At 45.7% G+C, this 26,784-nt stretch overlaps 1 protein-coding gene across 1 annotated transcript in view; it reads right to left on the minus strand.

The window, feature by feature from the left end:
* Window positions 1-26,784, minus strand: part of LOC143764960 (glycine N-acyltransferase-like) — a 210,773-nt gene that overhangs the window by 140,102 nt on the left and 43,887 nt on the right. Inside the window, exon 2 of the mRNA XM_077251111.1 lies at window positions 19,467-19,545. Within this exon, the coding sequence (XP_077107226.1) occupies window positions 19,467-19,544 (78 nt within the window). The 5' untranslated portion in view covers window position 19,545. The remainder of the gene's footprint in view (window positions 1-19,466; window positions 19,546-26,784) is intronic.

Consider the following 26,784-nt stretch of genomic DNA (forward strand, 5'->3'; position numbering starts at 1 on the left):
CACCCATGCATTGCATGGCTCAAGTCCTCAACCTGGTGGTACAGCGTTTTCTACACCACTGCAGAAAGCACGGAAGTTGTTTGTTCACTTCCGCCATTCGCACCCTCAAGTCATTGACTTACATCGATACAGAGGTCTTTGGCAATGCCAGTTAACAGGTTAATATGTGATGTGCCGACATTGTGGAATTCCACCCTGCACATGTTGCAGCAACTGTGGCAGCAGCAACGAGCCCTGACATAGTATGTCATATCGTATAACCTGGGCCAACGCACTACGGATGTGGCACATATCATGTTTACAGAGTGGGCACAGATTAAAGACCTCTGCACCCTTCTGCACAGTTTTGAAATGGCTAATAAGATGGTTAGTGCTGTCGACGCTGTCATCAGCATCACTATTTCAGTCATCTATATGCTGGAGCAGACTTTGAATAGCCTGTGGGAGGAGGTGGTGGTCCCGGAGGAAAAGGAGGAAGAAGAGGAGGATGCGGAAGGGATAACATTGTCTCAAAGTCCCAGATTGTCGTCACACAGGTGGAAGCCAAGGGATGGTGGATTACAGTGATCGAGGGGGGTTGGTGATAACATACAAACTGTTAGTGAAGGTGCAAGATCTGAGGAACAAATGGAGGAGGAAGAGGTGATGGGCGAGCAACTGTCAGGAGATGAAGAGGGTAATCCTCTCCTCTCTGTTGCTCATGGTTGGCGGGAGGGAATGGAGAAAACAAGCATCAGTGTTACCCAGCCACCAACACAGCATGGGCTTGGATCTCATGGTAGAGCCTGTCATATCAGTGCCTTCTTGCTGCACTATCGGCAACACAATTTCCATATAGTTCTGATTAGAAATAGTGCTCTATAGTGCTGACTACTCGATTGCCACTCTAGATCCACATTATAAAACCACATTTTACCAAATGCTTCCTGCCCTGGATAGGGACCCGCGAATGCTGGAGTATCAAAACAAGCTTTTACACAACCTTAAGAGAGGTTTTCCCCAAGATAGCAGTGAAGCACCCAGTGCGCATCACAGCTCTAGACTTTCAACGTCCGGGACATCAATTCGTCAACTCCAAAACATTAGCAGCAGCAGTAGTGTAATTGGAAGAAGACATTTCTGTGAGTCCTTTGACACATTTTTACACCAGCTCGTGCAACAACAGAATCCAAGTCTTACACGTGGTGAACGAATGGAGAGGATAGTGCAGAATTATCTTGAACTGAATATCATTACCATCATGGTGAGTTTGGACCCTTTCGCATTTTGATCTTCCAAAATGGATGAGTGGTCTGAGCTTGCCTCACATGCCTTTGAGGTTTTATCATGCCCGGCAGCCAGCGTTGTATCAGAATGTGTCTTCAGCGCTGGTGGTGTCCTAATGGATAAGCGCAGCTGGCTGTCCCCTGAAAGTGTAGACCACATTACAGTACTTTCATCAAGATGAACGAGTCATTGATCTCCAAGGACTTTTGCACCCCTATCACAGACTGTACAGACTACGCAATGTTGCATATTTTAGTATGCTGCATTAATCTTGCGCAACTGCACTCTGTGATATCTTTAGTGTGGCTTCTGTGCCTGATGTTGCTGCTGCTGCAGCTGTTAACACAAATTTGTGGAAATGTGAACAGTCAAGGTTGGTCTACATCTGATGGGTTGGATGTAGTGGAAGACGTGTTGGTCCCTATCACACTATTTCTACTATCGTGAAATTTATGCTACTTCAGTGGTGTCTGGTAGAGTTGAGTGACATTTACTTTTTTAGGATCGAGTCAGGTTTCGTGAAACCTGACTTTCTGAAAAGTCGGGTCGGGTGAAATCGGCCGATTATTGCGTAAAGTCGGGGGCCGACTGAAACACGAAACCCAATGTAAGTCAATGGGGAATCAAAGTCGGCAGTGAGTGGAGGACTGGAAAACACCTACAGTGCCCATTTTAATGCCAAAAACATCAATTCTTATTACTGAAGCTTGTCAATCTTAATTTAATTTATAATAATAGTTAGGCATTGAAAGCTGGGGGTCATTTGGCTAAAGTTGTGGGGGGGTAGGGCTAGCTCAAGTTTTTTTTGGGCCCAGGAAATGCGGAATACGTCACGGCGGTGGAGCAGGGAGAGGTAAGTATTTCAACTTTGGAAGTGCTGTGATCCTGAGCAAGCAGTGGGAGCCCACTCGCTGGCATTGGCACTGGCACAGGGCCCCTCATAGTACAGCGGTGTGTTTGCTGGCGGGTGGCGCCTCCCACCGGCAGAGACACTTGTGTGTACTATGAGGGGCCCTGTGTCAGTGACGTCGCCAATGAGTATGCCCCCCACCTGATGAAGGAACCTGCACTTTCATCTGCACCTTCCTCTTTGTCCCCGTATAAGGTGGTATAGTATGCGGGAAGGGGAACCTGACTTTCAGCAGGGTCAGATTTTGGCTGTGTAGAGTGCAAGGGGAATGTAGTGGTCTGGGTCAATGTACCAACAGACTCATGTAGCAGTGGCTGGGCAATGGGCAGGATGAGGAGGAAACACAGATATAGGCCCAAATAATAAAGTGGGCTAAATGCAGTTCAAATGTGGTAACAGGACTAACCAGGCGGCATATTTTGTTCAGCGGAGGACAACTGTAAGGAGTGGCTGACACAGTGAGTAGGCCCAAATAAGTAAGTAGGCTAAAAGCAGTTCAAAATTGGTAACAGGACTAAACTGGCGTCATTGCTTTGTTCAGTGGAGGACAATTGTAAGGAGTGGCTGACACAGTGAGTAGGCCCAAATAACTAAGTAGGCTAAATGCAGTTCAAAATTGGTAACAGGACTAAACTGGCGGCTTTGCTTTGTTCAGCGGAGGACAACTGTAAGGAGTGGCTGACACAGTAAGTAGGCCCAAATAAGTAAGTAGGCTAAATGTCTGCCAACATTTTTTTAATAAATAAACAGGTGGCATAGTTAAGTACAGGGGTGGGCTCCTCTGCTGAGTAGCAGACAGTGGTAGTAGGCGCAAAGTATTAACTGGTCTAAATGGAGGCCAGGGCCCCTGTATATTTTAACTGTCATCTATCATTTCAACAAATTTGTATTGGCAGTGCCATTGAAGGATTTAACAGCACAGACTACACAGTGGTGGAGCAGGGAGAGGTAAGAATTGCAAGTGTTAGAGCACTGTTCGAGCTGGGGGGGAACACTCTCTTGTGGGCGGCGGTACTGGCACAGGGCCCCTCGTATTACGACTGGGTGTCTGACGTTGGTTGTGCACCACCACCGTCAGAGACACTTCATTGCACTATGAGGGACCCTGTGCCAGTGCCGTCGCCCAAGAGTGGGCACACCCACCTGTCCAGGCAAACGGCACTCGCACGGGTGCTTGCGCCAGGTGGTAACCACGGCCCTGTGGGGGGAGTCAGCCCATTTAGGGAGGTATAAAAATGGCCTATGGTGGACATTCAGCAGCTGCAAATGGAGGAATTGGAGAAGTCAGTAAGAGGATGCCACAAGCAAGACATTTTTCAGGCAAGCTACGTGTCAGCAGGGGAAGGTGGGGCCAAATAATTTGAAATCCATGATTGGTTCAATTTAATGAAGGTTAGATTATCAACATTTCGGGTAACCAGACGTGTCCTTTTTTCGGTCAGTATTGAACCAGCAGCACTGAATACTCTTTCTGATAGCACACTAGCAGCAGGGCATGCGAGCTCCTGTAATGCATATTCTGCCAATTCAGGGGCCAGGTGTCTATTTTAGAAGCCCAGTAATCAAAGGGGAATGACCTGTGAGTGTTACAACCGCCACTCTCCTGCGGCGCGGTTCTCACCTCTCCAGCGTTGCGCCTGTTACAACCGCCACTCTCCTGCGTTCTCATTCCACCTCTGCTGCGTCCCGGTTTGCACGCTCCTCTGCCTTCCCGGCACTTCCGGTCTCCAGGTCCTCGGCTGGTGTCCTGTCTCAATGCAGGCGCTCTAGCTTCCCTCCTGGACGCAGGTACAGCCTCTCGGCCACCGCCCCCTGAGGTCATGGGGTCTCTCTCATCCTATCCTGTTCTTGCTCCTGCTACAAAAGGCTGCTTCACCTGTTCCTCTGTGCCTGATTGTCATTAGCTTTTGCTTGTGCGTCTGGCCCCTTCCGCTACTGTGCTGTGTACCTACTCCGTTTGGTTCCTTGTCTAGTCTCACCATTGCCCACCTTTCCCTTCCAGTACCCGCTCCTTCCTTCCCTTGTCTTTGTTCCTTTGTTTCTTTCCATCAGTCTCCCTGCTCCGGTTTCCAGCCTTTCAAAACACCTTCAGCCTTGTTCTCCTCCAGCCTCTTCCGTCTTCCTTCCTGGAGCCGTCCCTCTTGGTACTCCACCGTGGGTAAGAGACCTCTGGGCTTGCTCCTAAACGATCCCTGTATAGGGGTTGGTTTCCTATCTAGGTCCGCTCGCCCAGGGGTAGTTCCCCCACGGTCCAGAGGGTCCACTCTTGTTTCGTTCCTGCTCGTAATAGTGAGGGAGAACATCAATAAGGGAGGAAAAGTAGTTTGTAACCATACTGGACAAATGCGGTCTCCTGTCACTTTGAATCGATGCAGCAGTACCTGTCGTGTCAGCGGTCATTGCGAAATCACTCCACAACCTGGTTATAAAACCCCTCTGTCCAATGCCACTTCAGATTTGTGCACTTCTAACGCCTCTGCCATGTTGCCCACTACGGCTCGTGTGAGAACCATCACTGCCGCTGTGTGCTGCGAATGCCTGAACCAAACGGTCTACAAGAGTTGCTTGTTTGGTAGCCAATATTTGCTCAAGGTTCTCATGTGGCATGATATTTTGTAATTTTCCATTATATCGTGGATCCAGGAGGCAGGCCAACCAGTAATCGTCATCGGTCATCATTTTGATAATGCGGGGGTCCCTTTTTAGGATACGCAAGGCATACTCAGCCATGTGGGACAATGTTCCAGGTGTCAATTGACTGCTTGTGCTGGGTTGAGGAGCACTTTCTTGCAAATCAACATCACTTGTGTCCCGCAAAACCCCTCTACCTGACCTTGCAACGCCACCAGTTTCTATTGCCCCCTGAGAAGCATCCTCCTCCCATAAATATTCATCCCCATCCTCCTCCTCCTCTTCGTCCGCCACCTCGTCCAGGAGAGTTCCCTGAGCTGACAATGGCTGACGTTCATCAAGGCTTCCCTCCTCTTCTTCTGCAGACGCCTGCTCCTTAATGTGCATCAAACTTGCATCAGCAGACGCATTAATGGGATGCTCATGCTTATGATGGCGTCGTCTGCACTTACCAGCCGTGTGCATTCCTCAAAACACTGAAGGACTTGACAGAGGTCTTGTAGTTTCGACCACTGCACACCAGACAACTCCATGTCTGCCATCCAAGTGCCTGCCCATGTATGTGTATCCTCCCACAAATAAATTACAGCACACCTCTTTTCGCACAGCCTCTGAAGCATGTGCAGTGTGGAGTTCCACCTTGTTGCAACATCGATTATTAGGCGGTGCTGGGGAAGATTCAGCGATCGCTGATGGTTCAGCATATGGCTGGAGTGTACGGGTGACCGGCGGATGTGCGAGCAAAGTCTTCGCACCTTCAGGAGCAGGGCTGGTAACAACGGATAATTTTTCAGGAAGCACTGCACCACCAGGTTTAAGGTGTGAGCCAGGCAAGGTATGTGTTTCAGTTCTGAAAGGGCTGTGGCAGCCATAAAATTCCTTCCGTTATCACTGACTACCTTGCCTGCCTCAAGATGTACATTGCCCAGCCATGACTGAGTTTCTTGCTGCAAGTACTCCGCCAGTACTTTCGCGGTGTGTCTGTTGTCGCCCAAACACTTCATTTGTAACACAGCCTGCTGACGCTTACCACTAGCTGTTCGATAATGGGACACCTCGTGTGCAACACTGGCATCTGTAGATAGAGTGGTCGTGCGACTGCGCTCTGTGGATGAGCTTTCGCTTCTGGAGGAGGTGGAGGGGTGACGAACGCCTACAGCCGATTGTTTCCTAGACCATGGGCTAGGCAGAACTGTCCCTCTATGGCTGTCCCCAGTGGACCCTGCATCCAGCACATTAACCCAGTGCGCCGTGATGGACACGTAACGTCCCTGGCCATGCCTACTAGTCCATGCATCTGTTGTGTGGTGCACCTTTCCACTGACTGATTGCCTCAGTGCATGGACAATGCGGTCTTTGACATGCTGGTGGAGGGCTGGGATGGCTTTTCTCGCAAAGAAGTGCCGACTGGGTAGGTCACAGCGTGGTACTGCGTAGGCCATCAGGTCTTTGAAAGCTTTGCTTTCAACCAACTGGTAGGGCATCATCTCTAACGAGATTAGTCTAGCAATGTGGGCGTTCAAACCCTGTGTACGCGGATGAGAGGATGAGTACTTTCTTTTCCTAACGAGAGTCTCTTGTAGGGTGAGCTGGACTGGAGAGCTGCATATGGTCGAACTAGCGGTGGTGGTGGTGGTGGACATGGCGGATTGAGAGAGGGTTGGTGATGGTATTCTTGATGTTGGCCTACATTCAGTGTTTCCTACCAATAACCTTGTGATTCCCTGACTGCTTTGGTTTTGCGACGATACCTCCACATTTGCTGCTGGTGGTGTCCTAACCGGTGGACTTACAGTGAGGGAAGCAATGTAGCGTTGCTGACTACTTTCATTCTGAGCAGGTGCATCAACGGTACGTGACGTTTGGTAGTTAGTCCTGGCTTGCAAGTGCATGCTGGTTTAATGTCTACGCATGCACGTTGTATTTAAATTTTGAAGATTCTTTCCTCTGCTAAAGGTCTTTGAGCATTTCTTACAGAACTTTTGACTGATCATTCGGATCTTGGTTAAAAAATTGCCACACTGCACTCTTCCTACTATGGAATACCTTTTCAGGCATTGCACGCTGTGCTACTTTCACCAGATGGCCACGCTGTCCTAAAACTGTTTTTGTTTTTGACACACATTTTTGGCCTGATACAGACCTGCCAGATGACAGCTGTTGCGATGTAGATGGCTGCTGCGGATCATCCACCTCCGCTTCTGAGCTACTGGCAGCGGCACCCTCTTCCCCCAATGGCTGCCAATCTGGGTCAACAACTGGGTCATCTATCACCTCCTCTTCAATGTCATGTGCACCTTCCTCTGTGTCACCGTGTAAGGTGCCATAGCATTCGGGACAGGGCACCATAGTCTCATCAGGGTCAGATTCTGGCTGAGTACATTGCGAGGGCAACATAGTGATCTGAGGTCAATGGAACAGCATAATAATCTAGCTGTGGCTGTGCATCAGTGCACTCCATGTCCGATTCATCTTGTAATGGGCAGTTAACAATTTCCCTTTCTAACCCAGGCATGGTATGTGTAAAGATCTCCATGGAGTAACCTGTAGTGTCGCCTGACGCATCCTTCTCTCTTGGTTTGGGTGAAGGACACAAGGAAACATCTTGTTCCTGACCGGGAGCATCCACTGACGACTCGCTGCTTTTATATTTGGAACTTTCTGAAGAGGAGGCGAAAGAGCTAGAGGCTGAGTCAACAAGGAAAGCAAAAACTTTTTCCTGCTGCTCCGGCTTTAAAAGCGGTTTTCCTACTCCAAGATAAGGGAGCCTTCGAGGCCTTGTGTAGCCAGATGATGACGCTGGCTAAACACCTCCAGCCTTAGGTACTATTTTGCTTTTCCCACTACCACCAGATGCTCCACCACCACCACCATCAGTACCAGCTTGCAACGACCGCCCATGGCCTCTTCCACCAGACGTCCTTATTTTTGGGAAAATGTATCCAAAATAACAACCATTATCTGGTACTACATAACAAGGTAGAAGGTGCATATAAACTTGCCGAGAATTTAAATCTCCCTTTTTATTTTGGGGAGACTGAACCAAAACTCAGGCCCAGTGTATAACACAACACAATGTAAGTGGCAGAACGTGGCTGGCTGATATACGACAAACTAACAGAATTGACGTATATACACTTTGTGACAATTTGCATCTCCCTTTTTCGGGGGGGGGGGGGAGACTGCACCACAACTCAAGCCCAGTGTACAACGCAACGCAATGTGAGTGGCAGCAAGTGGCTGGCTGATATATGACAAACTAAGAGGACTGAGGTATAACCACTTTGTGAGAATTTGAACCTCCCTTTTTTGGGGGGGAGACTGAACCCAAACTCATGCCCAGTGTATAACACAACGCAATGTGAGTGGCAGCTAGTGGCTGGCTGATATACGACAAACTAAGAGGACTGAGGTATATCCACTTTGTGAGAATTTGAATCTCCCTTTTTTGGGGGGAGACTGAACCCAAACTCAGGCCCAGTGTATAACACAACGCAATGTGAGTGGCAGCAAGTGGCTGGCTGTTATACGACAAACTAAGAGGACTGAGGTATATCTATTTTGTGAGAATTTGAATCTCACTTTTTTGGGGGGGAGACTGAACCCAAACTCAGGCCCAGTGTATAAAACAATGCAATGTGAGTGGCAGCAAGTGGCTGGCTGATATACGACAAACTAAGAGGACTGAGGTATATCCACTTTGTGACAATTTGAATCTCCCTTTTTTGGGGGGGAGACAGCACCACAACTCAGACTCAGTGTATAACACAACACAATGTAAGTGGCAGGACGTGGCTGGCTGATATACGACAAACTAACAGAACTGACGTATATCCACTTTGTGACAATTTGAATCTTCCTTTTTTGGGGGGGAGACTGCACCACAACTCAGGCCCAGTGTATAACGCAATGCAATGTGAGTGGCAGCAAGTGGCTGGCTGATATACGACAAACTAAGAGGACTGAGGTATATCCACTTTGTGACAATTTGAATCTCCCTTTTTTTGGGGGGAGACAGCACCACAACTCAGGTCCAGTGTATAACACAACACAACGTAAGTGGCAGAACGTGGCTGGCTGATATACGACAAACTAACAGAACTGACGTATATCCACTTTGAGAGACTTTGAATCTCACTTTTTTTGGGGGGGAGACTGAACCCAAACTCAGGCCCAGTGTATAAAAAAATGCAATGTGAGTGGCAGCAAGTGGCTGGCTGATATACGACAAACTAAGAGGACTGAGGTATATCCACTTTGTGAGAATTTGAATCTCCCTTTTTTGGGGGGGAGACTGAACCCAAACTCAGGCCCAGTGTATAACACAACGCAATGTGAGTGGCAGCAAGTGGCTGGCTGATATACGACAAACTATGAGGACTGAGGTATATCCACTTTGTGAGAATTTGAATCTCCCTTTTTTTGGGGGGGGGGAGACTGAACGCAAACTCAGGCCCAGTGTATAAAACAACGCAATGTTAGTGGCAGCAAGTGGCTGGCTGATATACGACAAACTAAGAGGACTGAGGTATATCCATTTTGTGACAATTTGAATCTCCCTTTTTTGGGGGGGAGACAGCACCACAACTCATGCTCAGTGTATAATGCAGCGCCCCAGAGTCCTGGTCGTTGCAGTACTGATGCTCCGCCGTTAAGGGGGGCTATGGTACGTCTGATGGCACTGAAGGAGTTCACCTGACCAGGTATCACAGACACCAATACACTTCACAGTCTGGCCTCCAGGGGGAGCTAAGGGTGCTATGTATTAGGCCACTCCTCACAGTCTGGTAAAACTGGGGGTTAGATAGGAAGTGAGTCAGAAGCTGACTGGGAATCGAACAGGCAACACCCTGTGGCAGAGGGTGTTGTGGGGAGAGACTCAGGAGGGTCCCTGTCATGTTCTCAATGGCAAGAGAACATAGCATCAGCATATATAGGAACTAGCTCTTGGAAGATGGGAACTGAGCTGACCATGAACTAAACCTAACGCACAACTAGCAGTGGCCGGGTAGCATGCCTACGTTGATTCTAGATGCCCAGCACCAGCCGGAGGACTAAATAATGCTAGCAGAGGAAAATATTAGTCCTAGCTCACCTCTAGAGAAATACCCCGAAAGGAGACAGAGGCCCCCCACATGTATTGGCGGTGAATTAAGATGAAATAACAAACGTAGTATGAAAATAGGTTTAGCAAATTTGAGGTCCACTTACTACATAGCAGAAGACAGAAAGGACACTTTCATGGTCAGCTGAAAACCCTATCAAAACACCATCCAGAAATTACTTTAAAACTCTGGCATTAACTCATAACACCAGAGTGGCAATTCCTGTTCACAAGAGCTTTCCAGACACAGTAACGAAACTACAGCTGTGAACTGGAACAAAAATGCAAAAACAAACATGGACAAGAGTCCAACTTATCTAGTAGTTGTCTAGGAGCAGGAACAAGCACAGAGAGGCTTCTGATAACATTGTTGACCGGCAAGCAACTAACAGAGCAGCAAGGTTATATAGCGACTCCCACATCTTGATGGGAACAGGTGAACAGAGAAGATGAAAACACCAGTTAAATTCCACCAGTAGCCACCGGGGGAGCCCAGAATCCAAATTCACAACAGTACCCCCCCCTCAAGGAGGGGGCACCGAACCCTCACCAGAACCACCAGGGCGATCAGGATGGGCCCTATGAAAGGCACGAACCAGATCAGAGGCATGAACATCAGATGCATTCACCCAAGAATTATCCTCCTGGCCGTATCCCTTCCACTTGACCAGATACTGGAGTCTCCGTCTGGAAACACGAGAGTCTAAGATTTTCTCCACAACGTACTCCAACTCACCCTCAACCAACACCGGAGCAGGAGGCTCAACGGAAGGCACAACCGGTACCTCATACCTGCGCAATAATGACCGATGAAAAACGTTATGAATAGAAAAGGATGCAGGGAGGTCCAAACGGAAGGAAACAGGGTTAAGAATCTCCAATATCTTATACGGGCCGATGAACCGAGGCTTAAACTTAGGAGAAGAGACCCTCATAGGGACAAAACGAGAAGACAACCACACCAAATCCCCAACACAAAGCCGAGGACCAACACGACGGTGGCGGTTGGCAAAAAGCTGAGTCTTCTCCTGGGACAACCTCAAATTGTCCACCACCTGCCCCCAGATCTGATGCAATCTCTCCACCACAGCATCCACTCCAGGACAATCCGAAGATTCCACCTGACCAGAGGAAAATCGAGGATGAAACCCCGAATTACAGAAAAACGGGGACACCAAAGTGGCAGAGCTGGCCCGATTATTGAGAGCGAACTCTGCCAATGGCAAAAAAGCAACCCAATCATCCTGGTCAGCAGACACAAAACACCTCAGATATGTCTCCAGGGTCTGATTAGTCCGCTCGGTCTGGCCATTCGTCTGAGGATGGAAAGCGGACGAAAAAGATAAATCTATGCCCATCCTAGCACAGAATGCCCGCCAAAATCTAGACACGAATTGGGTCCCTCTGTCAGAAATGATATTCTCAGGAATACCATGCAAACGAACAACATTTTGAAAAAACAGAGGAACCAACTCGGAAGAAGAAGGCAACTTGGGCAGAGGAACCAAATGGACCATCTTAGAGAAACGGTCACACACCACCCAGATGACAGACATCTTCTGAGAAACAGGCAGATCTGAAATAAAATCCATCGAGATGTGCGTCCAAGGCCTCTTAGGAATAGGCAAGGGCAACAATAATCCACTAGCCCGAGAGCAACAAGGCTTGGCCCGAGCACAAACGTCACAAGACTGCACAAAGCCTCGCACATCTCGTGACAGGGAAGGCCACCAGAAGGACCTTGCCACCAAATCCCTGGTACCAAAAATGCCAGGATGACCTGCCAACGCAGAAGAATGAACCTCAGAGATGACTCTACTGGTCCAATCATCAGGAACAAACAGTTTATCAGGTGGGCAACGATCCGGTCTATCCGCCTGAAACTCCTGCAAGGCCCGCCGCAGGTCTGGAGAAACGGCTGACAATACCACTCCATCCTTAAGGATACCTGTGGCCTCAGAGTTACCAGGCGAGTCAGGCTCAAAACTCCTAGAAAGGGCATCCGCCTTAACATTCTTAGAACCCGGTAGGTATGACACCACAAAATTAAACCGAGAGAAAAATAATGACCAGCGCGCCTGTCTAGGATTCAGGCGCCTGGCGGTCTCAAGATAAATCAAGTTTTTGTGGTCAGTCAATACCACCACCTGATGTCTGGCCCCCTCAAGCCAATGGCGCCACTCCTCAAAAGCCCACTTCATGGCCAAAAGCTCCCGATTCCCAACATCATAATTCCGCTCAGCGGGCGAAAATTTACGGGAAAAGAAGGCACAAGGCCTCATCACGGAGCAGTCAGAACTTTTCTGCGACAACACTGCCCCAGCTCCGATCTCAGAAGCGTCGACTTCAACCTGAAAAGGTAGAGCAACATCAGGCTGACACAACACAGGGGCAGAGGAAAAACGGCGCTTAAGCTCCCGAAAGGCCTCCACAGCGTCAGGGGACCAATCAGCAACATCAGCACCCTTCTTAGTCAAATCGGTCAATGGCTTAGCAATATCCGAAAAACCAGCAATAAATCGACGATAAAAGTTAGCAAAGCCCAAAAATTTCTGAAGACTCTTAAGAGAAGAGGGCTGCGTCCAATCACAAATAGCTTGAACCTTGACAGGATCCATTTCAATGGAAGAGGGAGAAAAAATATATCCCAAAAAGGAAATCCTCTGTACCCCAAAAACACACTTAGAACCCTTCACACACAAAGAATTAGACCGCAAAACCTGGAAAACCCTCCTGACTTGCTGGACATGAGAGTCCCAGTCATCTGAAAAAATCAGAATATCATCCAGATACACAATCATAAATTTATCCAAATAATCGCGAAAAATATCATGCATAAAGGACTGGAAAACTGACGGAGCATTTGAAAGACCAAAAGGCATCACTAAATACTCAAAGTGGCCCTCGGGCGTATTAAATGCGGTTTTCCACTCATCCCCCTGCCTGATTCGCACCAAATTATACGCCCCACGAAGGTCAATCTTAGAGAACCACTTGGCCACCTTTATGCGAGCAAACAAATCAGTCAGCAACGGCAATGGGTATTGATATTTTACAGTGATTTTATTCAAAAGCCGATAATCGATACATGGTCTCAAAGAGCCGTCTTTTTTTGACACAAAGAAAAAACCGGCTCCTAAGGGAGATGACGATGGACGAATATGTCCCTTTTCCAAGGACTCCTTTATATATTCTCGCATAGCAGCATGTTCAGGCACAGACAGATTAAATAAACGACCCTTTGGGTATTTACTACCCGGGATTAAATCTATGGCACAATCGCACTCTCGGTGCGGAGGTAATGAACCAAGCTTGGATTCTTCAAAGACGTCACGATAGTCAGACAGGAACTCAGGAATTTCAGAGGGAATAGATGATGAAATGGAAACCACAGGTACATCCCCATGAGCCCCCTTACATCCCCAGCTCAACACAGACATAGCTCTCCAGTCGAGGACTGGGTTGTGAGATTGCAGCCAAGGCAATCCTAGCACCAAATCATCATGTAGATTATACAGCACCAGAAAGCGAATAATCTCCTGGTGATCCGGATTAATACGCATAGTTACTTGTGTCCAGTATTGTGGTTTATTATTAGCCAATGGGGTGGAGTCAATCCCCTTCAGAGGAATAAGAGTCTCCAAAGGCTCTAAATCATACCCACAGCGTTTGGCAAAGGACCAATCCATAAGACTCAAAGCGGCGCCAGAGTCGACATAGGCGTCCGTGGTAATAGATGACAAAGAGCAAATCAGGGTCACAGATAGAATAAACTTAGACGGTAAGGTGCAAATGGAAACAGATTTATCAAGCTTTTTAGTGCGCTTAGAGCATGCTGATATAACATGAGTAGAATCACCACAATAGAAACACAACCCATTTTTCCGTCTAAAATTCTGCCGCTCGCTTCGGGACAGAATTCTATCACACTGCATACTCTCTGGCGACTTCTCAGTGGACACCGCCAGATGGTGCACTGGTTTGCGCTCCCGCAAACGCCTATCGATCTGAATAGCCATTGTCATGGACTCATTCAGACCCGCAGGCACAGGGAACCCCACCATAACATCCTTAATGGCATCAGAGAGACCCTCTCTGAAAGTCGCCGCCAGGGCGCACTCATTCCACTGAGTAAGCACAGACCATTTACGGAATCTTTGACAGTAAATTTCCGCTTCATCTTGCCCCTGAGATAGGGACATCAAAGTTTTTTCTGCCTGAAGCTCCAAATGAGGTTCGTCATAAAGCAACCCCAAGGCCAGAAAAAACGCATCCACATTGAGCAACGCAGGATCCCCTGGTGTCAATGAAAAAGCCCAGTCTTGAGGGTCGCCCCGGAGCAAGGAAATCACAATCCTGACCTGCTGTGCAGGGTCTCCGGCAGAGCGAAATTTCAGGGACAAAAATAATTTGCAATTATTTCGAAAATTCTGAAACCCAGATCTATTCCCCGAGAAAAATTCCGGCAAAGGAATTCTCGGCTCAGATACAGGTGCATGACAAACAAAGTCTTGCAAATTTTGTACTTTCGTGGCGAGATTATTCAAACCTGCAGTTACACTCTGAAGATCCATTACAAACAGGTGGACACAGAGCCATTCAAAGATTAGAAGGAGAAAAAAAAAAAAAAAAAAAATTCTCAGCAGACTTCTTATTTCTCTCCTATCTCAGCCAAGGATTTTAACCCTTTAGTGGGCCGGTCAAACTGTCATGTTCTCAATGGCAAGAGAACATAGCATCAGCATATATAGGAACTAGCTCTTGGAAGATGGGAACTGAGCTGACCATGAACTAAACCTAACGCACAACTAGCAGTGGCCGGGTAGCATGCCTACGTTGATTCTAGATGCCCAGCACCAGCCGGAGGACTAAATAATGCTAGCAGAGGAAAATATTAGTCCTAGCTCACCTCTAGAGAAATACCCCGAAAGGAGACAGAGGCCCCCCACATGTATTGGCGGTGAATTAAGATGAAATAACAAACGTAGTATGAAAATAGGTTTAGCAAATTTGAGGTCCACTTACTACATAGCAGAAGACAGAAAGGACACTTTCATGGTCAGCTGAAAACCCTATCAAAACACCATCCAGAAATTACTTTAAAACTCTGGCATTAACTCATAACACCAGAGTGGCAATTCCTGTTCACAAGAGCTTTCCAGACACAGTAACAAAACTACAGCTGTGAACTGGAACAAAAATGCAAAAACAAACATGGACAAGAGTCCAACTTATCTAGTAGTTGTCTAGGAGCAGGAACAAGCACAGAGAGGCTTCTGATAACATTGTTGACCGGCAAGCAACTAACAGAGCAGCAAGGTTATATAGCGACTCCCACATCTTGATGGGAACAGGTGAACAGAGAAGATGAAAACACCAGTTAAATTCCACCAGTAGCCACCGGGGGAGCCCAGAATCCAAATTCACAACAGGTCCCTGTCAGGGGTGGGATCCTGACATAGGCCTAGCGAACAGAGAGAACGTTACGGGACCGCGCCTGCACTTGATCGCGGCGGTACCCTAAGAAAGGACAAGAAGCGAGGTATATTGTGCTGAGTGAGAAACGAGATCAACGCAACAAGGAGAAATACCAGTAGGAGTCGTGCTGTAAGACGAGGCAACATCCTACTGAGGCGCGTAGCCGGTGGCCGGAACGCCGAGGAAGTACTAAGCTCCAAGCAATACTTCAAACCTACGGCAGGACAGTCAGCTATAGGCGGGCTGTCTCACACAAATCACCTACGAAGACACAGGGGGGCAACAACAGGAGAAGGGCGACACTAGGGTCCAGGAAGAGCTCCGAGCCTACCCGTCATACGGGTGCGTCCTAGCCATATCATCTGTGGGACAAAGAAGAACATCATAATCGAGTTGTGAGGGAACTTCAGAAACAGACACAACAGTTATGGGGACTATCCCGTAAGCACAGCAGGGGAGGACCACAACACACAAGCGCTAGAAGGTAGGCACAGATTTCCACCTGCAAAGGGAACTCTGGAGGTGCCATCGGACCGGCCGGACTTGCGCAGCCCAGTTAACCGTATTCCGGACTGAGGATCCTGAAGCCTTCAGTAAAGAGGTAAAGAGACTGCAACCTGGTGTCCTCGTTATTTACTGTGACCGGCACCGCACCGCACCATAACACTACCACCACCATCCACACCTATTATTGGGCGCCCCTCAGCAGGGTCACTGTTATGATCCTAGTGGCAAGGATCGCAGGTCGGACTAGCTAAGTAACTGAACAGACTACTAGCTCTGGGGAAGTGGTAACTAGATTGACCGCAACCTGATCCTATCCGCAAACAACTATAGGCAGCCGTGGAACGTTACCTAAAAAATCCTAGATGTCTCGTCACGGCCTGAGAAACTGACTATTCCTGAAGGGAAAGTAAGTCCTCACTTGCCTCAGTGGAAGACCCCAAAGATATAGAATAGCCCCCCACAAATATTAACGGTGAGTTAAGGGGAAAGCACAAACGCAGAGATGAAATCAGATTTAGCAAATGAGGCCCGCTAATACTAGATAGCAGAAAATAGGAAGGAAACTGTGCGGTCAATAAAAAACCCTATTCAAAATATCCACGCAGAGATTGCTCGAGCCCCCGCACCAACTAACGGTGCGGGGGAAGCAACTCCGTACCCCAGAGCTTACCAGCAAAAAGAAATCACATGTTAGCAAGCTGGACTAGACTCATCATACACAGAAATCATATTGCAGGCAGATGAGCAAAAAATATTCAAACAGAACTTAGCTTATCCTGAAGAGGCAGAAAACGAGATAATCAGGAGTAATCAGAATAGCACTGAATACATTGACAGCCAGCAACAAGTGGGAGTGAAGCAGAGCTAAATAGGAGCCTCCCTGGTGAATAATGAGGCAGCTGATCCAGCAGACCCGCAGGATAATAAACCAAACCACCAGGGGGAGCCAAAAAACCAAAGTCACACAATACCATCTGTGACCACAAGAGGGAGCCTGAAAACGGAGTTCACAACAGGTCACAGACCGAGCCTAGCCACCGTGACACTCCCAGAGCAGAGACTCAGAGGCCCGGTACCGGGTACCCCTCGGCCCTGCGGCAGTGGGGGCGCTACATATAACACAACATAATGTAAGTGGCAGAATGTGGCTGGCTGATATACGACAAACTAACAGAACTGACGTATATCCACTTTGTGACAATTTGAATCTCCCTTTTTGGGGGGGAGACTGCACCACAACTCAGGCCCAGTGTATAACGCAATGTGAGTGGCAGCAAGTGGCTGACTGATATACGACAAAATAAGAGGACTGAGGTATATCCACTTTGTGAGAATTTGAATCTCACTTTTTTTGGGGGGAGACTGTACCCAAACTCATGCCCAGTGTATAAAAAAACGCAATGTGAGTGGCAGCAAGTGGCTGGCTGATATACGACAAACTAAGAGGACTGAGGTATATCCACTTTGTGAAAATTTGAATCTCCCTTTTTTGGGGGGGAGACAGCACCACAACTCAGGCCCAGTGTATAACACAACACAATGTAAGCGGCAGAACGTGGCTGGCTGATATACGACAAACTAACAGAACTGACGTATATCCACTTTGTGACAATTTGAATCTCTCTTTTTTGGGGGGGAGACTGCACCACAACTCAGGCCCAGCGTATAACGCAATGTGAGTGGCAGCAAGTGGCTGGCTGATATACGGCAAACTAACAGGACTGAGGTATATCCACTTTGGGAGAATTTGAATCTCACTTTTTTTTTTGGGGGGGGGACTGAACCCAAACTCAGGCACAGTGTATAAAACAACGCAATGTAAGTGGCAGCAAGTGGCTGGAAGATATATGAAAAAATACAAGGACTGCAGTACAATTTCAATCTCCCTACAATGATCTCAGGACAAGTATGGCAGCAATAAAAAGGACTGCTGCACACAAAAGTGTGGACAAATAAACAAGATAACTGTGCAGAAAGGAGTAACAGGATTTTAGCTTTTAAAAAAGCAGTTGGTTTGCACAGCAGCGGCGCAGACAGCAATGCAGCTATCAGGCAGCCTAATAAGCTACAGAGCTGATGCACAAAGATATAGCCTCCACAGTCCCTGCAAAAAAAGGTGGTGTTGGACAGTGGAAATCGCTACAGCACAAGCGGTTTGGGGGTTAATCTTCCCTCCCTAACTATGTCCCTTCTTCTGACGAAGCTGCAGCAACCTCTCCCTATGCTAAGATCGGCAGAGGTAAGATGGCAGTCGTCGTGCACTCCCCTTTATATTCCCTGTGAAAGCAAGCCAATCACTGTCATGCCCTTCTTTAAGATGGTGGTGACCGAGACCTCTGTCATCACGCTGCCCACACTCTGCGTCCTCCTTCATTGGCTGAGAAATTTCGCTTAACGCGTCATATGAAACGCGACTTTGGCGTGAAGATCGCCGACCTCATGGCCGATCCCACACTAGGATTGGGTCGGGTTTCATGAATCCCGACTTTGCCGAAAGTCGGCGATTTTTGAATTTGTCCGATCCGTTTCGCTCAACCATAGTGTCTGGCCCTCAATTTTTGAAATTTGAAAACTCCTGGTTGGTTGTCCATCTGCTGGGTTGGGTGTAGTGGAAGACCTGTCGGTCTCTATTATATTATTTATACTATGGTGAAATTGATGACATTTTCCTGGTTTCTGCCACTAATTTTTGTAAATGTGAACACTTCTTGTTGTGGGTCCATCTGCTGGGATGGGTGTAGTAGATCTGTTGGTCCCTATACTATTTCTACTCTCATGAAATTTATGCCACTTCGGTGGTGTCAGGCCCTCATTTTTTAAAATTTGAAAAGTCCTGGTTGGGTGTCCATCTGTTGGATTGGGTGTAGTGGAAGACCAGTCAGTCCCTATTATACTATTTATGTTCGGTGAATATTCAACGAATAAATAGGCGATCTTAATCCAAACTGAACATTAAAATATTAGCTCATCTCTAGTCGAGTACCGCAGATTAACCTAAACCACTGTTAGTACCTCTCTGTAGAAATACACTTCTGCCTAGCCTGACTATACTGGTCCAATTGTTGTGTGATTGTCTTATTGCCCTACATGGTAATATTCATGCTTGTCTATTTTATAACCTCATATTCAAAGTTACATTTTAGCTTATTATCCTCACATTGTCCTGAATTCATACTTATGAACTTAGGCAGTATTGGTGATGTAACCTCTCCTGTATCACCCCCACTTTTGGCTTGCGTGGAAGATGAACCAGTGAACCATGAGTAGTGATCTTTCTAACATTAATTTGGTTTCAGGTCTTTTATATTTGAGATTGGTTGGGCTCCCATCAAATAATTATGATGCACCAAAATTACTCCCAAAGACATTTTGATAGGTAATTCAGATTGTGAGCGCCAATGGAGACAGCGGTTTTCATGTCTTTAAAGCATTGTGTAAATTAATAGCACTATATAAGCAAGAAAAATGTATTAAATAAATTATGGTAAAAATAAAACAATAAAAGGCAATTGATACCTCTTGGTTCACATACAAAAAGTAAAACATAAATATCTGTATTTGCCTTCTTACCTTTAAAGACTCTGGAAAATTATGAGTCAGTAATTTTCTGAGAGCGGCAAGCTTTGAGGAACAAGTCAGGACTAGCATTCTAAACATGGGGAAAAAATTAAGAAATCACCAACATTTTTTAGAAAAAGTCAAAATAAAGACATGTACAAAATGTTCTAAGAGGCAGATCACAAAAAAACAATCAAATTACAAGGATCACATGTATATACACTGACGAGAAAAAGGGTAATAATGTTTTGAACTTTTGACTTTGAGGCTCCATATCTCACCATACACTACTGCTTTAATTGTGAATCTACCATCATTTTATAGGCAATCATCTTGGCTATCTGATACATAAATTTAACTTGCAACTATTTAGCATACAATTAGTTATGCAGATTCTTGTCATGTCCCTGCATTGTTACTGTTTTGCTCCTGGTGGTGGAAACATATTTTTCTTCCTGAATACTACAAATTACAACCTGTTCTCACATTCCCTAATAGCTCAGTGTGTTAGTAGATTGATCCCCAAGTGAAAGGTCACTGGTTCGAATCGAGGAGCAGCCATTGTCTCTCTGCCCCTTGACCAGGATCGTTTATAGTCTCAATGCTGAGCTATATGTGAGTATCTTATAAGACACGTTACTTCGTATATGCAAGTACTATGGGTATGAAAAAGATGTCTGTTACGCACATAGTTGTGGAACCACTGTGCCACAGTCCTGGGAGAGCCTGGAGGGGCATAACTAAGCGATCACCTAGTTCTTTACTAGAGCCCCTGATGGCGTGATTAGACTTGAGCCAGGTGGATGTCATGTGCTACTACAGGACAGACCCCCCAGCCGCGACAGCTGACCCCCAAAGGGGCAGGGAAGGAGGAACAGCCAGGAAATGCATAGCAAGAGAGGTACGGCTGGTAGACAAAATAGGTACCGGATCAGGAGCAGACATGATGAGTTCAGGAATACAGAACGGCCTCAGGTAGGAGATCACAGGTGCAGGTTCAGACTGGACTGGTCAGGGTAGCGGTGTAGGTGTAGATAAAACGGATCAGGCTTTCAACTTGGTAGAGAGAGGACAGACTGGATCAGGTACAGAGAGAACAAGCAGGTCAGACTGAGTCAGTTTCGGACAGAGCACAGGTACAGCAACCTTACAACTTTGTAGCAGACAGCAGACTGAATACTGAAGTTGATAAGGCATCTCAGACATCTCCCAGATATTGAGTCAGGACATTTTCAGAAGTGTGCGTATGCTGGTCCTTTAAGAGGCAGGGAGCACCCACACTCTAACCACACTCATAGGAGACCTTCTTGGAAAGCAGATAAAGAGGGTGCACGGAAGGGGAAATGAATATGCCGGCATCCCTACAGAGAAGAGGAAGGGGATTCATGCAGAGGCGCCGGCGCTGTTCTAACAATGACATAGTGTTCCTGAATCATACATCGAGATTGGCAAAGAAATGGTTTAATGACAATGAAGTAGAGGTGCTGGATTGATCCCCAGACCTCAACCCAATCGAACACTTGTGAGTAGAGTTGAAGAAAAATAGCTGTATACATACCCAAGTGAGTTGACCAGCATGCACCAACTTTGGTAACGTGTAAAAGAGACCTAGTATCAGAATTCGGTCGAGATATGCTTGATTCTGATCAAGAGCATGCCCATGAGAATTCAGGCAGTGTTTAAAGCCAAAGGTGGATTTACAAAATAATAAAAATTAAAATTTAGATTTTTAGGATCAAAACAGCAACAATGCAGTGACATGACTATAATCTGCATAGCCAATCATATGTAAAACAGTTGCAAATCAAATTTATGTATGAGATAGCCAAGATGATTGTCTATAAAATGATGGTAGTCTAATATTCGAAGCAGTAGAGTTTGATGAGATATGTAGCCTGAAAGTCAAAACATTAAAATATTGTTACTCTTTTGCTCGCCAGTGTAAGCACTGTTCACAGTAAGTTTCATAACATAAAATACATCAAGTGTGAAGTCTAATGCTCTGCTTCTTGTTCAGAGCTGATTTTCAGCTTGTGAAGTATATGATTTTCCCTGGTCTGGCAAACATCTGTATAAATGAGTGTGAATGGTTCTCAGTAGTGATGGGTGAACCCGTGTATGTTCAGATCCTGTGGGTTCAGCCGAACATCTCAAAAAAAGTTTGGTTTAAGTGCCAGAACAGTACCCAAACCCAAACCCAGACCTCATTCAGATGAATGGGGGCCAAAATATCCGTTGTTTGCCACGCTGTTATCTGCATGACAGAGCGCAAACATGGACTCTGTTCGGCAGTAAGATCATTACCGCCAGTTTGAGAGCTACAGTTCTCATGTTGTCAGATGGCAGCATGAGCAAGCAGTTGTGACCGGCGGTAAAAAGGTTACCTCCGGTTACAAGCATCAGCTGATAAGAGAATACTACTCCCATGAGCCTACGCCTGCTGTCCTTGATAACAGGCGCCGCTGATGCGAGTATTCATCAGCTGGCACCTGTGCTATAAATAAATAATAATAAAAAAATGAGGTGAGGTCTCTTCTCTTCTATTTTTGATAACCAGTGCAAGCAAAATTGACAGCTGCGGGCTGCAACTCTCAGCTGTCAGTTTTATCATGGCTGGTTATCAAGAATAGAGGGGTCTCATGCCGTTTTTTTTAAATTATAAAAAAAAACACATTTTTTGCAACCAGCCAAGCTAAAGCAAACAGTTGGGAGTTAGTATTCTCAGACTGGTAAGGGACCATGGATACTTTTCCCCCCCAAAGCCTAAAAATAGCAGCCACAGCCACTCCAGAAAAGGCACATCTATTAGATGCACCAATTCTGGCATTTTGCCTGACTCTTCCCATTTGCCCTGGGGCAGTGGCAAGCGGGGTAATAGTTGTGGTGTTCATGTCAGCTGTTTTATGGCTGCTGACATCAAGTACACAGGTTAGTAATGGATAGGCATCTATAAGACACACCCATTACTAACCACATAGTTAGATTGTAAAAATTACACAGCCAGAATAAAGTCCTTTCATTGAAATAAATACACTGACACCTTTATTTGAAATAAAAATAGAAAAGTTAAAGTAAGTTATACTCACCTTATGCCTAATTCACCGATGCCCATATCACATGCAAAAGACAGAAAATAATAAACAGCCATTTAAATAGATATATCGATAGATAGATAGATAGATAGATAGATAATACCAAGCCCGATGTTTAGTAATAAACATAATAAAATGGTACATAAAGAGTTAAATAAAGACACACACACACACAAAATCTGTATTATTAAACGCACTATCTGGGGGCCGATGTTTATAGCCTGGGAAGGGGATAATGCCCATGGATCTTCCCAAGCTATGAATATCAGCCCACAACTGTATATTTAGCCTTTACTGGCTATTAAAATAGGGGGACCCCAAAAAAAATGAGGTGGGGTCCCTCTATAATTTATAGCCAGAAAGGCTATGCAGACAGCTGCTGGCTGATATTCATAGCCTAGAGAGGGGCCATGGATATTGGCCCCCCGGCTACAAATACCGGCTCCCAGCTGCCCTAGAAATGGTGCATCTGCAAGATGCACCAATTCTGGCACTTAGCCTCTCTCTTCCCACTGCCCTGTAGCAGTGGCATATGGGGTAATAAGGGGTTAATGTCACCTTTGTATTGTAAGCCTGGCTAATAATGGAGAGGCATCAATAAGACACCTATCCATTACTAATCCTATAGTAGTGAAAGAGTTAAATAAAAGACACAGCCAGAAATAAGTATTTTAATATTCTTAATTTCACCATACAAATACTCCTAATTCCTCGAAGCCATCAATCACCTGCAAAAAAATAAAAAATAATAAACCAACAGTATACTCCCTGGTCCGATGCAGTCCAATTAATAATGAGTGTTCCACGACGATCTCCCCTATAGAACAGTGACATCGGGTGATGTCACTGCTCTATAGGGCCTTCAGTGACACACTGACAGGAGTCAATGGCTCCTGCAGTGCATCACTGAAGAGGTTACCTTAGTTCATTCTCTCGCTTTACGGCAATGCTGCGTGGGAATTTTCTCACACAGAGTTGCCGGCGAGCAATTGAACCTAAGTGATCTCTCTCCCGGCAGCGGCGGAGGGATGTACATCGTGGAGGATTACCTCCGCTTACCTCTGCTGTCAGTTCACCGAGGGGCCTCTGTAGAGAGCTAACATCTCCCGATGTCACTGTTCTACATGGGAGATCGTCGTGGGACACTCGTTATTAACTGGAATACGGCGTATAGGTTTTTTTATGTTATTTTTATTACAGGAGAATCGAGGGCTTCGGGGACTAGGTGTTTGGTAAGTATGTACTCTATGTTATGTGTTGTATGTTATGTGTATTTACTGCATGTTATATGTTGTATGCTTTTTTTTACTACTGAACACAGCCATTGTATGATGGGACTACTTTCCCATCATTGGCAATGCTGTCACTGTGAGCATTCATTGCTGGATGGGAGCAGTAGTCCTATCAGACAATGGATGCCTGCACAGACATGCACACACACAGGGACACACAGACCTGTGCACACACATAATACACACAGACCCCCGCACACACTATACACGCACACACTCCATCCTCCCGATCTACTGCGTTTCATCCGCAGCAAAACCACAGATCTTTTTTTACATCTGTAGGTTTGCTGCGGATGTGCCTGACTCAATGGAAGTCAATGGGTGCAGAAACGCTACAGATCCGCCAAAAGAATTGACATGCTGCGGAAAAAAATGTGCACAACAAATGTCAATTTCACATAGATTAAGATTGACTGTGCACTACACTGCGGATTTGATGTGAATACTTGAGGTCAAAAACGCAGCGGAAACACATCAAAATCCGCAACGTGTGCACATAGCCTAAATGGGAAACTAAATGGTATTTGTGTGATCGTATGGTGTCGCAAAACAATATTGACAGTGGGAAGTTATGTACAGACTGTCAAAACAACAATTTCATATAGTAGGTTATTAACATAACAAACCTATATAATATTTACGCAAGCACAATCAGAGAGGAAACTCATAATAAGAAGTCACATGCAATAAAGAAAACAGGTATCTGCACTCAATTAAAAAAACAAAAACACTTACATAGAAAAACTCTAAGCGCTGAAGCACCACTAAATGTGTACACCTATGCTTGAAAAGCTTCTAGTCTAACCAAATATTTACAACCCACGTTACGTACAGACATAGACGCATGCATATCTGGTACCAGAAATGATTATGTAAAAGGAGTTGGGACTATAATGATTGATTAGATAACTGGACCATGTAAAATGACATCAGGATGATAACAACATAAGTCTTAATTTTATCCAGAAATCTTGAATCCTCCAGGGAACGGAAAAAGTTCTGCCCAGGTATACAAATCATCTTGATGCAGTGTGCTGTTCTGAAAACTTTCCGTACCAAACAAAAATACAGTGGTGCTTGAAAGTTTGTGAACCCTTGACAATTTTCTATATTTCTGTATAAATTTGATCTAAACATAAATCAGATTTTCACACAAGTCCTAAAAATTGATAAATAGAATCCAATCAAACAAATGAGTCAAAAATACACTCACTTTTGTGAGTGACAATGAGAAAATTTGCTTTCGGTTTCTGGTGAAACCCCCTTGTACAGAAATAACTGCATCTAAATGTTGCAGGCAATTGTTGAATAGCCCAGCACATCGGCTTGGAGGAATTTCAGCCCATTCCTCCCTACAAAACAGTTTTAACTCTGTTGGTGGGGTTTCTCCAATAATTGCTTGCTTCAGGTCCTTTTCCAACATTTCTACTAGATTAAGGTTAGGACTTTAACTTGGACACTCCAAAATTTTAACCTTCTGCTGTCCTGACATTTTACTTTACAATTTAAAGAATTTCATAATTCAATGTTCCATCAATGATAACAAGCCATCCTTTGTTATATGCAGCAAAACAGGCCCAAACCATGATACTACCACCTAGCTCTATTTTGTTCTTATTCGTTCACGAAACATTGTCCCAATAGCCCTCTGGCTTGTCCAGTTGATCTTTAACAATCTACAGACAGGCAGATGTGTTTTTTTTTTAGAGAAGTCTTTAGTTGCTCAGAGGTGTCCTTGTGGACCATTGTACACTTTGCTTTTGGAGTTATCTTTGCTTGTCAATCACCTGTGAGGATGGAAATAATGGTCTTGAATTTCCTCCATTATTAGAAAGTCTGCCTAACTGTGAATTGGTGAAGTCCAAACTTTTTAGAAATTATATTCTAACCTTTTCCAGCCTAATGAGCATAAACAACTCTACTTTTGAGGTCCTGAAAAGTCTTCTTTGTTTTTGCCATGATGCACTTTCACAAACATGCGTTATAAAAATCAAATTTTGATTGATCACTGTTCTTGAAATAAAATAGGTCGCCTACCCACTTATAATAGCCACCCCAATAAATAAAAACCCCAAACTCGAACTTAACCCTTAAATTATCTAATCTTTGGATGAAGCTTATCAAACCTAGTTCAGATAATTTAAGTACACATCTAGAACTCTCCTTGATGGAGAAAGATGCTGAGCTATATCTTTGGTCATCCATCTCTTCTCTGTGTAATAAACTTAGTGATAAGTGCAGTGGAGATCAGTATCATGGGTCAGAAAAGAGGCCGAGAGACAACAGGTTAAAAGTTAAAGAATATTTATGATGGTATGCAGGTAAACAGCTATGACACAGCAGGTTAGTAGCAGACAGAGCTGGATAGGCAGTAAGCACGTGTACAGATCGTGGAAGTCCAAGTATGTCAGGTCCAGAGACCTGGAGACCAGACCAGGCCTCCTAGCAGGGAGCAGTCCAGCAGCAGAGATGAGTGCAGCGCAGATCCAGGGAAACAAGTCTTACAACGAAGAGACGTAGATCTGGAGACAGACGGGTATCCCAAATTAATGAAGAAACCAGCAAGATAGCAGTTCTTCCAACTTGATCACAAGTCAGGAACAAGATACTCAAGCAATGAGTAATATACAGAGCTCCCTTATATATACCACAGACAGGAACAGGAAAAGTCTGACAGGACGCAAGATGGCCCCCATGAGGCCAGTGACTCCAACTAAGGTAAGGGCAAAAGTAACTGAACTGAGGGCAACAGCAGACAGAAACAGATGTGCAGTCCAAGTCCTTACATTACTCCCTTCTTAAAAGACGTCCTCTGAACGATCTTAAGTCTGGTTTATTGGGGTATCTGAGGTGAAACAGTCTGATCAGATGAGGAGCATGGATGTTTTCCAGAGGTTCCCAGGAATTTTCTTCAGCCGAGTATCCCTGCCATTTCTCCAGATATTG

This window comes from Ranitomeya variabilis, chromosome 4 (genome assembly GCF_051348905.1).
Source record: "Ranitomeya variabilis isolate aRanVar5 chromosome 4, aRanVar5.hap1, whole genome shotgun sequence".
NCBI lineage: Eukaryota > Metazoa > Chordata > Amphibia > Anura > Dendrobatidae > Ranitomeya > Ranitomeya variabilis.